This window comes from Ostrinia nubilalis, chromosome 26, assembly GCF_963855985.1.
Source record: "Ostrinia nubilalis chromosome 26, ilOstNubi1.1, whole genome shotgun sequence".
NCBI lineage: Eukaryota > Metazoa > Arthropoda > Insecta > Lepidoptera > Crambidae > Ostrinia > Ostrinia nubilalis.
Window position 1 is genome coordinate 7,987,910 of NC_087113.1, and position 14,827 is coordinate 8,002,736.

Sequence of the window (14,827 nt, forward strand, 5' to 3'; positions counted from 1 at the left end):
TTATTACAATTATTACTAGCTTCTTTTATATTTGAACAATTTTGAAACGTCACGTGGCAAAAATCGGAACTAATAACCCAGCATTGATAGTAGCGCCCTCTGACAATGTCATAGCTGGGACGGTTCAGTGTTGGACGAATATACCCGTATTGGTAGGTTTGTCCAAGGTATCCACAGTCAGTGCCTGCAAATTGATACGATTCTTAAGGCCATTTTCCTCCAAAGCGGAGACAAGGCGAGATGTGCGGAGACGACCGAAATATCGGGTTATATCTACCAAACCAATCTAACATACTGAAGAGAGCGGAGCTCTGTATGAAAAACTATTATAGGGCTAACGATTAAACGGGTAACTCAGTAACTGAGATACGGGAGTATTTCTGTAATGTCAAACGTCAGCGAGGCTTCTCTGCTTCAGAATTATATGCTTGGTCACGTCACAATATGTCAATGTCACCCCTTCCGTACCGCTTCCATACCTCAGGCACTGATTAAGTTAAGCGCTAGACCGTATTCTTTAGTTAAAACACGTTTCGTCTCATTTTGTATAAAATCGTTGCTTCATAAAAAACGCGATTGTTTTTCAACTTATACGATTTTCTTGTGTTCATCTGTAAATTAACCATTTTAATTTCTCAATCCCAGGATATGGCGTCGTGTCCGCCAGAGATAGGCGCCCGTCTCAGAGAGCTGGAAGCCAGTGTTGCCAACCTAACGCAAGAGAAGGAGGAGCTGGCCAAAGACAAGGCCGATATGAGCGAGAAACTGAGGCTACAGGTGCGTGTGTTGTTTATGGTCGTCGATTTGGTTTTTCGTACTTACACATAATTGATATAACATCGACTTTCGATACTGAATTACACTCAGGCTTAGTTGCACCATCTTACTTTGACTTTAACAAACGTCAAACTTCATACAAAAACACCGGTGATTGTTAAAGTTTGGTGCAATTTAGCCTAAGATGGTACGATAATCACCTCTGTTAATTAATTTGAGTTTTATGTGTTTGTGTGATCTGACATTGATGTTACATTTTTGAGGGTGGGTTGCACCATCATACTTTAACTGTGACAAACGTCAAAAATCTGTCAAACTCCATACAAAAATCACCGGTTATCGTCATAGTTACCGTCAAAATTAGGTGGTGCAACCCACCCTTGTCAACGTGCCAAATAGTTCCTGAGACCCAAAGTATAGTCCAACGATTTTGAAACGTCAAGTGGCAAAAATCTAAAACTGATATTTATAGTAGCGCCCACCCGTAAATGTCATAATTATGGTTGTCAAACGTGGCAATAATAGGAACTAATAATTCAGTATTGATGTACCGCCTTCCTCACAATGTCATAGCTGGGACGGTTCAGTGTAGGACATCTTTAGCCAAAAACTCTTTGTTTACTATTGGAACAAGGTTGTGTTGTCAACTTTTTGGCCACTTTTGGTGTCACGAACTATTCGACGCTGACTGTACGCTACGGCCATAGACAATAGCACGAAGTGTGGTTAACATAAGCGTGATTAACACGGCGTGTTGCTAACCTATCCCGACAGGACAAGGAGCTTCAGGACGCTTTGGAACAGCGGCGATTGGCCATGGCCGAGTACAAGGAGGTCGCCGACAAGCTGGCCGACCTAAGGCAGCAGAAACACAAGCTGTCGCGACAGGTGACTATACTTCACTCATCATCATCATGTCATTTAGTCCCCGCTGTTGCTAACGCGTCCCGACAGGACAAGGAGTTGCAGGACGCTTTGGAACAGCGGCGATTGGCCATGGCCGAGTACAAGGAGGTCGCCGACAAGCTGGCCGACCTAAGGCAGCAGAAACACAAGCTGTCGCGACAGGTGACTATACTTCACTCATCATCATCATGTCATTTAGTCCCCGCTGTTGCTAACGCGTCCCGACAGGACAAGGAGTTGCAGGACGCTTTGGAACAGCGGCGATTGGCCATGGCCGAGTACAAGGAGGTCGCCGACAAGCTGGCCGACCTAAGGCAGCAGAAACACAAGCTGTCGCGACAGGTGACTATACTTCACTCATCATCATCATGTCATTTAGTCCCCGCTGTTGCTAACGCGTCCCGACAGGACAAGGAGTTGCAGGACGCTTTGGAACAGCGGCGATTGGCCATGGCCGAGTACAAGGAGGTCGCCGACAAGCTGGCCGACCTAAGGCAGCAGAAACACAAGCTGTCGCGACAGGTGACTATACTTCACTCATCATCATCATGTCATTTAGTCCCCGCTGTTGCTAACGCGTCCCGACAGGACAAGGAGTTGCAGGACGCTTTGGAACAGCGGCGATTGGCCATGGCCGAGTACAAGGAGGTCGCCGACAAGCTGGCCGACCTAAGGCAGCAGAAACACAAGCTGTCGCGACAGGTGACTATACTTCACTCATCATCATCATGTCATTTAGTCCCCGCTGTTGCTAACGCGTCCCGACAGGACAAGGAGTTGCAGGACGCTTTGGAACAGCGGCGATTGGCCATGGCCGAGTACAAGGAGGTCGCCGACAAGCTGGCCGACCTAAGGCAGCAGAAACACAAGCTGTCGCGACAGGTGACTATACTTCACTCATCATCATCATGTCATTTAGTCCCCGCTGTTGCTAACGCGTCCCGACAGGACAAGGAGTTGCAGGACGCTTTGGAACAGCGGCGATTGGCCATGGCCGAGTACAAGGAGGTCGCCGACAAGCTGGCTGACCTAAGGCAGCAGAAACACAAGCTGTCGCGACAGGTGACTGTATACTTCACTCATCATCATCAGGCCAGTGTCCACTTTAGAGAACGACCCTCATAGAAGGTCTGAAGGGCCATCCTTAAGGGGGGTTTTAGAATCGCGCTGACCGCTCGCTGATCGTCGGCGCTGACAGATCAATATGTATGTAATGAGGGCTATCGTTTTAGCGCTCACCAGTTAGCGCCATTGTAGAGTAAGGTCCTGTCACTTGCTAGTAGCGAAGACAGTGGCACCAACTGGTGAGCGCTAAAGTGGTAGAAGGACTATCGCATTTGCACTCATCAAGATGGCGCCACTGTAGAGTAAGGTCCTGTTAATCGCCAGGGGTGCCAACTGTTAAGTATAAAAACGATAGCCCTCATTGAAGAGAACGTTCCTGAGTGACGCTGATCGCTCGGCACCGACGCTTCATACATTTCGGCTGTCAGCGCTGATGGTCAGCGTGACTCTAAAACCAGCCTTACTAACGTCTTCCGTGGTCGCCACGGAATGTGTTTCATCATCAAGTCATTTAGTCTACATTGCAGGAGCGTGCTCCTCTCAATAATTTACCAGAGGCAAATGGATGATTTGGCCCACATATCCCCACTCTGACCAGACGGATTTGGGAGGTCTGTTATGCGTATATTTTTCTCTTAGTCCCCTCTTACGACATTCACGGAAAGAATTTTATGCCCTACTGTACTCTGCCAGAACCACTGTCCACCTCCCACGACCATCATAAGATCGTTAGTGTACCGATTGGAAGGTATATGGAAGGTAAATATGTTAATTTCTCATGTAAGTGACTGTAATGTTTTTAATGAGAAATAAATTTTCTTTAAACCTATCTACACTATCGTGATCGTTACTTGAGAACTTTCAACAAGCTCCAGTTTAGGATCAGTTCTACGAGGTATTTGGCCCCAACCACTGCCGCTTGTGACGGCTACATCATTTGGACACTCATAAACGTCATCATTCCCATAGCCGTGATAGTAAATTGTTTTTGTGTTAATAACTTTCATAATTTCCACATCCCTTAGAACACACGTCAAACTATAACTTATTTTTTTTAATTATTTTTTTTATGCTAGACAAGGCATGTTTTTGACCGCAATCGCACCTGGTGTTAAGTGAGATAATTAATTATTAGTCAATAATAATAACGTTCGTCATCAGGTGCGGGACAAAGAGCAAGAGCTCGAGAAAGAGATGCAAAAGATCGACGCTCTCCGCCAGGACATCCGGCGCTCCGATAAAGGCCGCCGCGAGCTGGAAGCGAGGCTGGATATGGCCATCGCTGAAGCTACTAAGGTAATTCTCTTGATTCATTATGAGCTCCTTTAGTGTCCACTGCAGGAGGAAGTCTTCTATAGTTATCTAGAGGCGAATTGAGGACCTGTAGACCTAAGATGCGCGCCGTGATAACTTTTATCGACGTCAAAATGTATGGCCAAAATCAATAAAATGGCGTGATAACCGCTATCCGCGGCGCGCATCTTAGGCCTACTGTATAGGCTTAGGATGCAAGCGTTTCGTCGTTTCAGCCGAAAGACGTCCACTGCTGGACAAAGGCCTCCCCCAAGGATTTCCACAAAGACCGGTCCTGCGCCGCTTGCATTTTTGTACCTCCCGCGACCTTCACCAGATCGTCGGTCCACCTGGTGGGAGGCCTGCCCACGCTACGTCTTCCAGCTCGTGGTCGCCACTCAAGAACTTTATCAGCTCCTTTAGTTTCCACTGCAGGAGAATGTCTTCTATAGTTAAATATAGGCGAATTGAGGACCTGTAGTAGACCTAAGATGCGCCCCGTGATAACTTTTATCGACGTCAAAATGTATGGACAAAATCGATAAAATGGCGTGATAACCGCTATCCGCGGCGCGCATCTTAGGCCTACTGTATAGGCTTAGGATGCACGCCGCGATAAGTAATGGCGTTTATCGCGCCATTTTATCGATTTTACGTGATAGGCCCATACATTTCCCGTCTGAAATCATCGATAAAATTTTATCACGGCGCGCATCCTAGCCCGGCTGGCTTACCTACTCTATTCTAGACGACTAACGAACTAAACTCCGACAAACGTTTCTTCGACATATGTTACTCCGACACCATTTAATTTCGATCCATGATCCTTTGATTTAATTCTTAATCATTGATTGCTGTCATTATGAATGCAAAGAGAAATGGACCGTTGTAAATTAGCAAAAAGACTTATTTTTATCAAATTTTGCTATTCCAGCCCTACTACCTAAGTAATAGCTTAAAGAATGTTTGTGATGCGCGTCAGAGCGTTTAAATGCTGCGTTCTAGTCCTATAACCGCGACCATCACAGCACAGAACAGCTTAACGCTATAACGTTAGTATAATAGTTATAACGTGTAGTTATACGTTATAACGTGGCTATTAAACGCAGTGCTTTGTCCCTTTCACGCGCGCTAGAATCGCATTATTTTCGACAAATCCTCTATAGCTGATTTCTATTTCTTCAGGAGCGCAAACTTCGTGAAGAGACGCTTCGCTCGCAGCGCGGCGAGACAGTTAGCGCCGGGCCCGCCGCAGATGTAGCGCGTTTGCAGCACGAAGTGGAGGCTTTGGAGGTCAGTACTAAGGAGTTGACAGGCCCCATTCGGTGGACCGACGATCTGGTGTTTGTCGCGGGAAACAATGAACTGCCGTATTTGCGCTTTCCGATAGGCGTCACTGGCGAGTCACTCGCTTGTGGCTCAGACAGTGGCGCCAACTAGTGAGTTCTAAAGCAGTAGGAGAACTGTCTGATTTGCAAGCACTAGTTAGGGGACTATTCCCACCTCTCGTTCCCACCGCTGCAACTCCTGTGTAGCCAGGATCTACAGCTTGACCGCCAATAAAAACCCCAACCAGTGAACGTCAAGTTAAAGGCACCAGTTAACGCCACTGTAAATAAGGTCTTGTCACTCGTCAGTGACACTAACTGTAGAGCATAAAAACGGTAGCCCTCGTTGAATGCGGACATTGCAGGACCTTTCGTTGTGAAAACGTTGTTGCTTTTATCCAACACTAGAAAGGATTGAACGGTGAAATTACAACTCACCACTATTGTTCACCGGATGCCGGCAGTGCAGGACCTTTTGTTATGGAAATCCTTGGGGGGAGGCCTACTTTGTCCAGCAGAAGACGGGATTCGGTGAAACTACAGCTCACCACTAGTGGTCATTTGACAAATAATTTTTCATCATCACTAAGCAGTTTAGTCTACATTGCAAAAATACAACCTTCTAATTTACCAGAAGAAAATGGAAGATGTACTTTTTATTTCACCCTTGATCCCCTATGTGTTAACCAGTTTAATCAACATCATCTCAGCCATAGGACGTCCACCGCTGAACATAGACCTCCCCCAATGCTTTCCGTGTTACCCGGTAGGTAGCGGCCTGCGTCCAGCGCTTTCCTGCTACCTTTATGATGTCATCGGTGGACCAGTTTAATAAGCAGTTTAAAAACCGTTTTTGTCTGTTCCAACAGCTGCAATACAAGGAATCTCTAGCGCAGCAGCAGGCCCGGTATAACTCCGAAATAGCCGCGCTCCGCGACCAACTGCAAGAGACTGACGCCATGCGGAATGTGCTCAACCGAGAGGTGAGTGAGAAAACAACTCTATGTGGTTGCAATAGATTCTATTTCTCAACAAAATTGAGCAGGAAAAAACTCACGATGCATGGTTTTTTGCAGCCACATTTTTATGTGATCGACTGTATAAAAACTCATCAGGGAGGTTAGGTACTTTTATAAATTCTCATTTCTTACGTCGTGAACTATTATTTTCACCGAGAGAATGAGTTGTTCATTAATCACTTTTTAACTGTGATAAAGTACTAAATATTATTGGACAGTTAAAAATAGTAACCATTCCAAGCTAGCAAATTGGTTTTATTGAAAGAAAGAAAGACAAGCTGTCATTTAATTCACTTGATTGAACTGCAACTTGTTTTCAAAGAAATGTTGTTCTGAACTAATTACAAAAAAGTTGAACCAGGAACGAACTCTGGGTTAAAATAACCTTTCCATACTAAATGTCAATTTAAGCCAGAGTTCAACCAGATCAACTTTTTATAATAAGGGTGCAAATATTGAATTAATTTCCCGTTATAATATCTCTTGTGCCAAAGAACTAATAAAAACAATCTGTTTCAGCTGCAAACTTCAAAGGAAAAACTGGAAAGTCGCCGCCTGGAACAACTTAGCGACAGCGAAGACAAGCAGATGCTCATTAACGAGAACAGGAAACTGGCCAAAGACTTGGACGCGGTATGTGTATTTTGAACTTTATGCCCTAGTGTTAGTCGAAAATCAATTAAAAATCTCATACTGCCCGTTGTAAATATATTATTCTGTAGGTGTAGTGTGAGTTTATATCAAATGCATCAACTGCGTTAAAAATATGTATAAAAATTTTAGTTAGGGGTGCTGTACAATCCGTCATACACTTAATGTCACTTTTTTACGCAGTCACTAGTGAAGACGTTTGATGTAAAGTCACATTAAGGCCCAGAACAGACGGTGAAACGCAACTGCAACGAAACTGCAACTGCTAGTTACTTTTGAGTTGCATCTAAGTTTCTGCCATAGCGTCCGTTGAGAGACCACACACGACGCGACCAGTTTGAAACTTTCAGTTTCATTCATCAGAATGATCAGAGAGTTGCAGTTTCGTTGCAGTTGCGTTTCACCATCTGTTCTGGGTCTAAGCCCTCTTATCAGTAATTAGTAATTGTCTAATTGACATTAAGTATATTGACATCAGAATCAACAAAATAGGGCAGCTAGTATGTGACCTTATTGACTACGCTACGTTGTGAGGGATGTACTAATGAATTTCAAATGGAACTTAAAGTGGTAACTTTGAAAAAGAACCTGCGGTAATATTAGAATTACCTATTTGAATTATATCATAAACAGATGGCAGAGAACGGCAGGCGGTGGCATGCGGAAAGGCGGCAGTTGGAAATGGAATTGGAAGAGTATAGAGCGAAACGCGACACCATGCAGCATTGGGAGATTCAGGTTCGAACACTACACTCGTGTGTTAAGTTTGTTTTATTGCTAAATTAATACACAATATCTAAATGAGTAAAGTAACACATTTTCAAATGCTGTTTTTTGTCCATTGACTTGTGAAAAGGGTACTAGCACATTGTAACTGACAAATTAATGTCAAAAGTTTTTAGAAAACAATACATTATGTTGGGCACCGGGTGTGCCCGTTACTATACCTATATAAATTTAATTGATTTGGAGATATTCACTTTTACTATATTGAAACACGTCTTTGTCTAATGGTGTTTAATGAACAACTGCAGTAAAAAAGTAAAAAAACAAAGCGTCAAAATATAAAAAACATTCCAAAAGAAAAAATACAAAAAACGCATATAAAAAAGGTCTGTCGCCAACATGGCGCCCCGCGGTGTGAAGCAACCATAAAGCAGTCAGGCGACAGTCGGCAGCAGCACCAGCTTCCTGACGGGGCGACGTAATGTGCCTCCTTTCGTGGCAACGTCAGCGCATCTGACGACTCCCCTTGATCCAGGCCACACGGCGGTCACTCTGCCTCGGGGCCAGGTTCCTCTAGGAAGAGCTCCATCACCAATTAGGACAAGGTCGCCAACTTTCAGCTCAACCTTTGGCTGCGGGGGTATGCTGCGCCTTGGTACGAGTGTTGGAAGGTACTCATCAACCCATCGCTTCCAGAAATGGTCAGCTAACCTTAACCCTTTCTTCCACTGGGTGCGTCCCCAAAGGTCTGTGTCTGAAACAGGACGCAGGACTGGTTCGTTCGTGGCTGTTCCAATAAGGAAATGGAATGGTGTTAGGGCCTGATCTTCGTGCGGCGCCACGGGAACATGAGTAAGTGGACGCGAATTGACCAACGCTTCTGCTTCCAGTAAAAGCGTGTGCAGCGTCTCCTCGCGGGGTGATCGTTCTTTTAGGGTTACCGATAGCGCAGTCTTGACGGACCTCACCAGCCGTTCCCACGCTCCTCCCATCGATGGAGTTATTGGTGGTATAAACTTCCATACGATTTTATTGCTAGCAGCGAAGTCGTATATTTCTGTTAGCTTGTTGTTAGTTCCAACAAAAGCAGTCCCATTATCGGAGTAGATGAGCGAGGGGGTACCTCTTCTAGCTATAAATCGCCTCAAAGCCATGATAGCGGAATCAGAAGTGAGACTTGCGACTATTTCTAGATGCACCGCTCGAACAGTTAAACACGTGAACAGCGCGACGTATCTTTTTTCAGTTCTTCTTCCGATGCTGACAGAAACTGGACCAAAATAATCAAGCCCCACATTCGAGAATGGCCTTTGATGATGTGCAAGCCTTGCCTCAGGTAAGTCACCAGTCAGAGGTATAAGTGGCTGAGCCTTTCTAATTCGGCAGTAGAGACAAGAGCTGGCAGCTTTCTTCACGGAAGGTCTCAGGTGAAGGATAAAGTATTCACGTCTCAGTTGGTTTACGACGGTCTCATTATTAGCGTGGGCGGCTCGCTTATGAAAGTGCATGATCATGAGTTGCACGATATGATGTTTTCCGTCCAAGATTATGGGGTTAGGCTCCGTATCTACATCTTGAGCACGGAGAATCCTCCCGACGAGGCGAAGAAGACTATCTGATGAACGACGTATATCAAGATGCTTTAATCTCGAGTGAGGTGAAAGATGACCAGGTTGTATTAACTCATCAGGGAAGCTGTCAATTTGACTCTTTAACAACAGCCTCTTCTCAGCTTCTTCGATAAGCTCCGCCGACAAAGGATGAAAGTTCTTCGTTCTTGAGAGTTCTTTCTTCAAAGTTAATTTAGAATTTTGACGTCTCAAATTTAAACGCAACCGAACCAAATTAATAAATTGTTGAACGCGGGCCGTACTACGAACTAAACGCAACCATTCAGAAAACCTTGAATGGTCCGCAACGACCGGTGAAGGTAGTTCATGCGGTTGAACATTGATTTGTCCCACTATTTCTGATGTAGCGGAACGTTTGACTTCGTCATCACGAGATAATGGGACCTCACTCGACGGTTCACAAGGCCAATGACATGATGGTTCTAAGAGAAACGAAGGTCCGGTGAACCAGCGAGCGGACGTGTCGAATTTAGAAGTGCTAGGGCGCGTGGCGTCATCCGCAACATTATCAGAGGAGGGCACGTACCGCCAATTAGAAACGTCTGAAATTTCCGTAATCTCGCCAACCCTATGCGCCACAAAAGGTTTAAAAGTGCGGGCGTCACTTCGCAACCATCTAAGCACTGTCATGGAATCGGACCAAAAGGTAACACGACATGGTTTATGTTTATGAGCTTGAATGATGAAACTTGCAAACCTCGCAGCTATCAAGGCAGCTTGTAGCTCGAGTCTGGGCATAGACACAGGCTTTAATGGTGCAAGTCGAGCTTTCCCACCAATTAGGGTGAGTTGAACGCTGTCATTGCCAAGACTCAAACGCCAATATGCAACGCACGCGTATGCATACTCACTCGCATCAGCGAAAACGTGCAACTCCAAGTCGGGTTTCTGGTGATGATGGAAAGCCTGATACCAACGTGGAATTGAACAGGTTTTAACTTCAACGAGCCTTTGAAGCCATGATGACCAGCTGGCTACGATAGAAGCAGAAGTTGATTCGTCCCATGAAACCCCTTTTCTCCATAAGTCTTGGAACATTATACGCCCTTGGACTACGATCGGAGCTAAAAACCCAAGAGGATCGTACACTCGCATTAGTAATGAGAGAGCTGCTCTCTTCGTAAGTGGCGATGAGATTTCCTCGGGCACGTCAATCCGAAAATATAGGTTGTCTTCTACAATGTTCCAAGACAACCCCAAAATTCTAATGCAGTCTGATGATGATGAAACGCTAGATGAGGAAGATGATGGACCTAAGCCTACTTGTGGTGTGGTAAGGTTACACAGCTCAGGCGGCAGCAAGGACAACGCCTCCGGTTTATTAGATACCCACGATCTCATCTCAAAGCCAGCTAAGCTATGTACCTTCACTATATCGGCTGCCAGACGAGCGGCGCCGTCGACGTCGTCCAGGCTTCCCAAATAGTCATCCATATAATGATTATTTACAATGGCTTGTGCAGCATCAGGATACAGGTGCTGATGATCAAGTGCATTTTTATTTTTTAAATACAGTGCAGTGCACGGACTGGAAGTGGCCCCAAAAATCATTGAGGACATTCTATATACTTCGATTGGTGAAGAAGGGTCGCTGCGCCACAAGAAGCGCTGCGCGTCGCGATCGTTTTCTCGAATTTTTATCTGAGGGAACATTTCCCGGATATCCGCGTTTAACGCTACGCAGCCTTCTCTAAAACGCATTAGAATCGCGACTAAATTTTGAAGCAAGTCAGGACCTGACAGAAGCATAGAGTTAAAGCTTATTCCCAGAAACTTAGCTGCAGCATCGTGAACAATCCTTAACTTACGCTTCTGGGGGTGAAAGACTCCGAAATGAGGCAAATACCAAGTGATGCCGCTTGGCGGCTTAGTACAAATTTCCGCGTAACCTTTATCTATAGTAGCCTGCATATTCAGACGGTAAGCTTCTGCGAACTCGGGTTCTTTTTGAAATTTCCGTTCCAGGCTCTTAAAACGCGACAAGGCTATCTCAAAATTATTTGGTACATCTTTTAAGTCATCTCGCCACAAAAGACCAGTTTCAAAGCGACCTCCGGGAAGACGCCGAGTTGTATTTTCCAAAATGTCCAAAGCGCGAGCCTGACTTTTAGTACGATAATCTTTTTTCTCAATTCCAATTGAGTCTAGCTTGTAATTTTCTTTTATCAGTGTCTCCACGGATTCGCTTTCGCCAAAATTGCAATGGTTAACAAATTCAACCGGTTTTGTTTTACTGGAAGAGAATCCATACAGAACCCAACCCAAAGGCGTACGAGTGGCAACCGGCTGACACCTAGAACCGTGACGTACTGCGAGCGGAACACTCAAGTGCCAGTTGTCAACTCCGATGATCAATGCGGGCTTTGCTTGTTCGTAACACAGCTCTTCCGTCAAATCACGTAAATAGTCAAAGCGCGAAATGTCATCCGCCGACACCGATTGACAATTGGTTAAATTTAATTTTGGCATGGCACGAACATTAGAAATATCGAAAGATTTTTGACCATGTTTACCTTTTATATTAATATTTACAAATGTGACTTCCGAACTTTTAGAAAGCCCACCTATACAATTTACCGTAATGTTCCCCTTAGGCCCCACAGCGCCGATGTCTTCAGTCACTTTTGAATCGATAATGGTAGCCGTTGAGCCATCATCGAGGAGAGCATATATGTCCGCCGAGCCCAGAGGGCCGCTGACCGACACAGGAATCACCTTGAGCAGCGGACGACGACCCGCTCCATCCACATGCTGCTGCGATGTTGTATGCGCGACCACCTCGACGTCGTCGGAGCTCGAGTCGTGTGCGACATCGTTATTTTTAGGGTGTTCAGGAACAATGTCAACATTCGCCTCCAACGAAATGAGATTGTTAGGCTCCGGTGCTATCGGGGAATGAAGCAAAGTGTGGTGGCTAAAACTACGACTGCATGTAGGAATGTCACATTTAGCTTTACACAGCTTGTATAAGTGCGAACCCTTTCGCAAACATTTTCTACAAAATTTATTTTCTATTACCCACTGCCATCTGTCGTCCACATGAAGTACTTGAAACTCCTTGCACCCTACTAATTCGTGGTTACTTTTTTGACAGAATTTGCAAGGAAGTTGTTTCTCGCCAACTAAATTAGATGGCGCTGGCTTAGTTGTCTGTTTTTTAGACAAAGAGTTTTTAGCCGAGGAATAATCATTAGTCGTATAGGAACTCTCTTCGTTGTCAATGTCATCTGTACAGGCCGCATACAATTGCTCTCTGACCGGTCTATCTGACAATGACAATTTCATGTCGGGAATGAAACCAAATTTTGAATGAATTTCATTTTCATGAGACAGAAAATCTGCGAGAAGTTCGAGCCTGTATTTAGTATGACAACGAGAGAATGCAAAATCTGCCCATCGTGCTCGCAAGAGCGCGCTTAGTTTACTCACGATAGTATTACACAATTCCGGGGAAGCCAAGTACTCGGCCTGGTTGAGTACGCGAATTGTTTCTACGCACCGGCGGACTCGACAGGCAAATTGGCACATTTCCCTACCACCATCAATGCTACTAAGCCTGGGCAAAGCCTTGACCTGGGCTATCTCGTTCAACACAATATGCTCGGGGCGGCCGAATCTAGCCTCCAAGGCGCTCATGACCACGTCTGGGTCTCGCGCAGAGGCTAGAAGCGCGCCTACTTCGTCTCTAGCAACGCCTCGCAAAGCAAAATTTAGCCGAGCTTGGTTTTCTAGCGGAGAAAACCCAGCTTTGGTTAGATCAAACGTACGTTTAAATAGTAGCCAGTCCTGGATTCGCCCATCAAACAAAGGAAGCTTTAGGTCACTCACCCGCGGCGACTGCTGCTTCGACGCGGCCAGGCTCGTGATGGCTTCAGCTAATTGTTGTATATCAGTAGGTGTATCCTGGCTAATAGCAACTTTATTAAAATTGTTACATAAATCGCGTTGTGTATGTGTACCTAAACCTAAGTAATGTGCATGTCTAGTAGGTAATGCTTGAGGCTGACGTAGCGGCTTAGCTGGGGCAGGTCCGGCAGGCGCGGGCGGCTCCGGCCGCACGGTAGCCGGCGCGGCAACGCTTTTCGTTGCCTCAATAAGCGACGGCTGCCCTTGGTGCGGCGTTGGGAAAGCCACTGACGATGAAGGCGCATCCGTGGTAGCAGCGCCGGGAAATAGTACCGCCAAGGGTACCGACACTGACGGTTTACGCACATATTCTTTGTCATCGTCATTGACGAGCATAGGCACCTGCAAATTAGGATCATTGTTACATGAAGCCACCCAATCAGCTGTTCTACTGTACCGGCTACTAGAACCACTATGCGCATCGATCGCAGCTAGTTCGGCTTGCAGTTCCAACTCAGCTGCAACTCGCTCCTTCTCCAACACGGCGCGCTCGAGCTCGGCGACGCGGCGTGCGTGCTCGGCCTGCGCCGCGAGCTTCTGCGCCACCACGGTGGCGCTGGAACGGCTAGAACGGCCTGAGCGGCCCGAAGGGCACGAGGCGGATGATGGTTGTGTCGTGTGGGGCAATTGCGGCAAAGCCGATGACGAGCATGAACTCATTGGTTCCATAGTAGTAGCGGTAGGTTGCTCACTTTGCTCAGCCATTTTCCTCTTGCTTCTAGTAAGCATAATAGGGAAAATTGAAGGCAACACTATAAAGTAAATAAGCTAGTACTTACCGCGAAGGACCATTTGTTGGGCACCGGGTGTGCCCGTTACTATACCTATATAAATTTAATTGATTTGGAGATATTCACTTTTACTATATTGAAACACGTCTTTGTCTAATGGTGTTTAATGAACAACTGCAGTAAAAAAGTAAAAAAACAAAGCGTCAAAATATAAAAAACATTCCAAAAGAAAAAATACAAAAAACGCATATAAAAAAGGTCTGTCGCCAACACATTAGATGTCTCAAATAAAATATTGAAGTTGTCTTTTGGCATTCATATCGCTGTTAAGCCGTTTATACTATTCTACTATCAAGAGATTTGTTCCAATTTTATTTTCGTGTATATGGATGACATCTTTATGAATGCAAAATCTAAAGCAGATCATTCTTCATTTGTGTACGGATATTAATGTCTAGATTGTAAACTAGCTCTATTTTTAACCTACAGATAGCAGATATAATTCGATGGGTGGCAGACGAGAAAGAGGCTAGAGGCTACTTGCAAGCGCTCGCGACTAAGATGACTGAAGAGTTGGAGTATCTCAAACATGGTGAGATTTAGTTTTCTAAGGGCCGATTTTTCAATCATTGAATAACTTGACAAATAACTAACTAGCGAATAAAAATATCTGACTGTTTATCGGACGAATAACATTAGTTGTATTTTTCAATGGTTAGGTAACGGTCCGGCAGCTATCTGGGATTTAAGTTGCTAAGTTCACTTCAATCCTCTGCGAAGCGAGAAGCACTTAT

The 14,827-nt window shown here is 45.3% G+C and overlaps 1 protein-coding gene across 1 annotated transcript in view; it reads left to right on the top strand.

Moving 5' to 3' along the window:
* LOC135084438 (serine/threonine-protein kinase MRCK alpha) overlaps nucleotides 1-14,827 on the top strand; it is a 91,468-nt gene that overhangs the window by 24,724 nt on the left and 51,917 nt on the right. Inside the window, exons 18-25 of the mRNA XM_063979221.1 lie at nucleotides 646-777; nucleotides 1,552-1,665; nucleotides 3,910-4,044; nucleotides 5,227-5,334; nucleotides 6,239-6,352; nucleotides 6,908-7,021; nucleotides 7,673-7,777; nucleotides 14,523-14,625. Of these exons, the coding sequence (XP_063835291.1) occupies nucleotides 646-777; nucleotides 1,552-1,665; nucleotides 3,910-4,044; nucleotides 5,227-5,334; nucleotides 6,239-6,352; nucleotides 6,908-7,021; nucleotides 7,673-7,777; nucleotides 14,523-14,625 (925 nt within the window). The remainder of the gene's footprint in view (nucleotides 1-645; nucleotides 778-1,551; nucleotides 1,666-3,909; nucleotides 4,045-5,226; nucleotides 5,335-6,238; nucleotides 6,353-6,907; nucleotides 7,022-7,672; nucleotides 7,778-14,522; nucleotides 14,626-14,827) is intronic.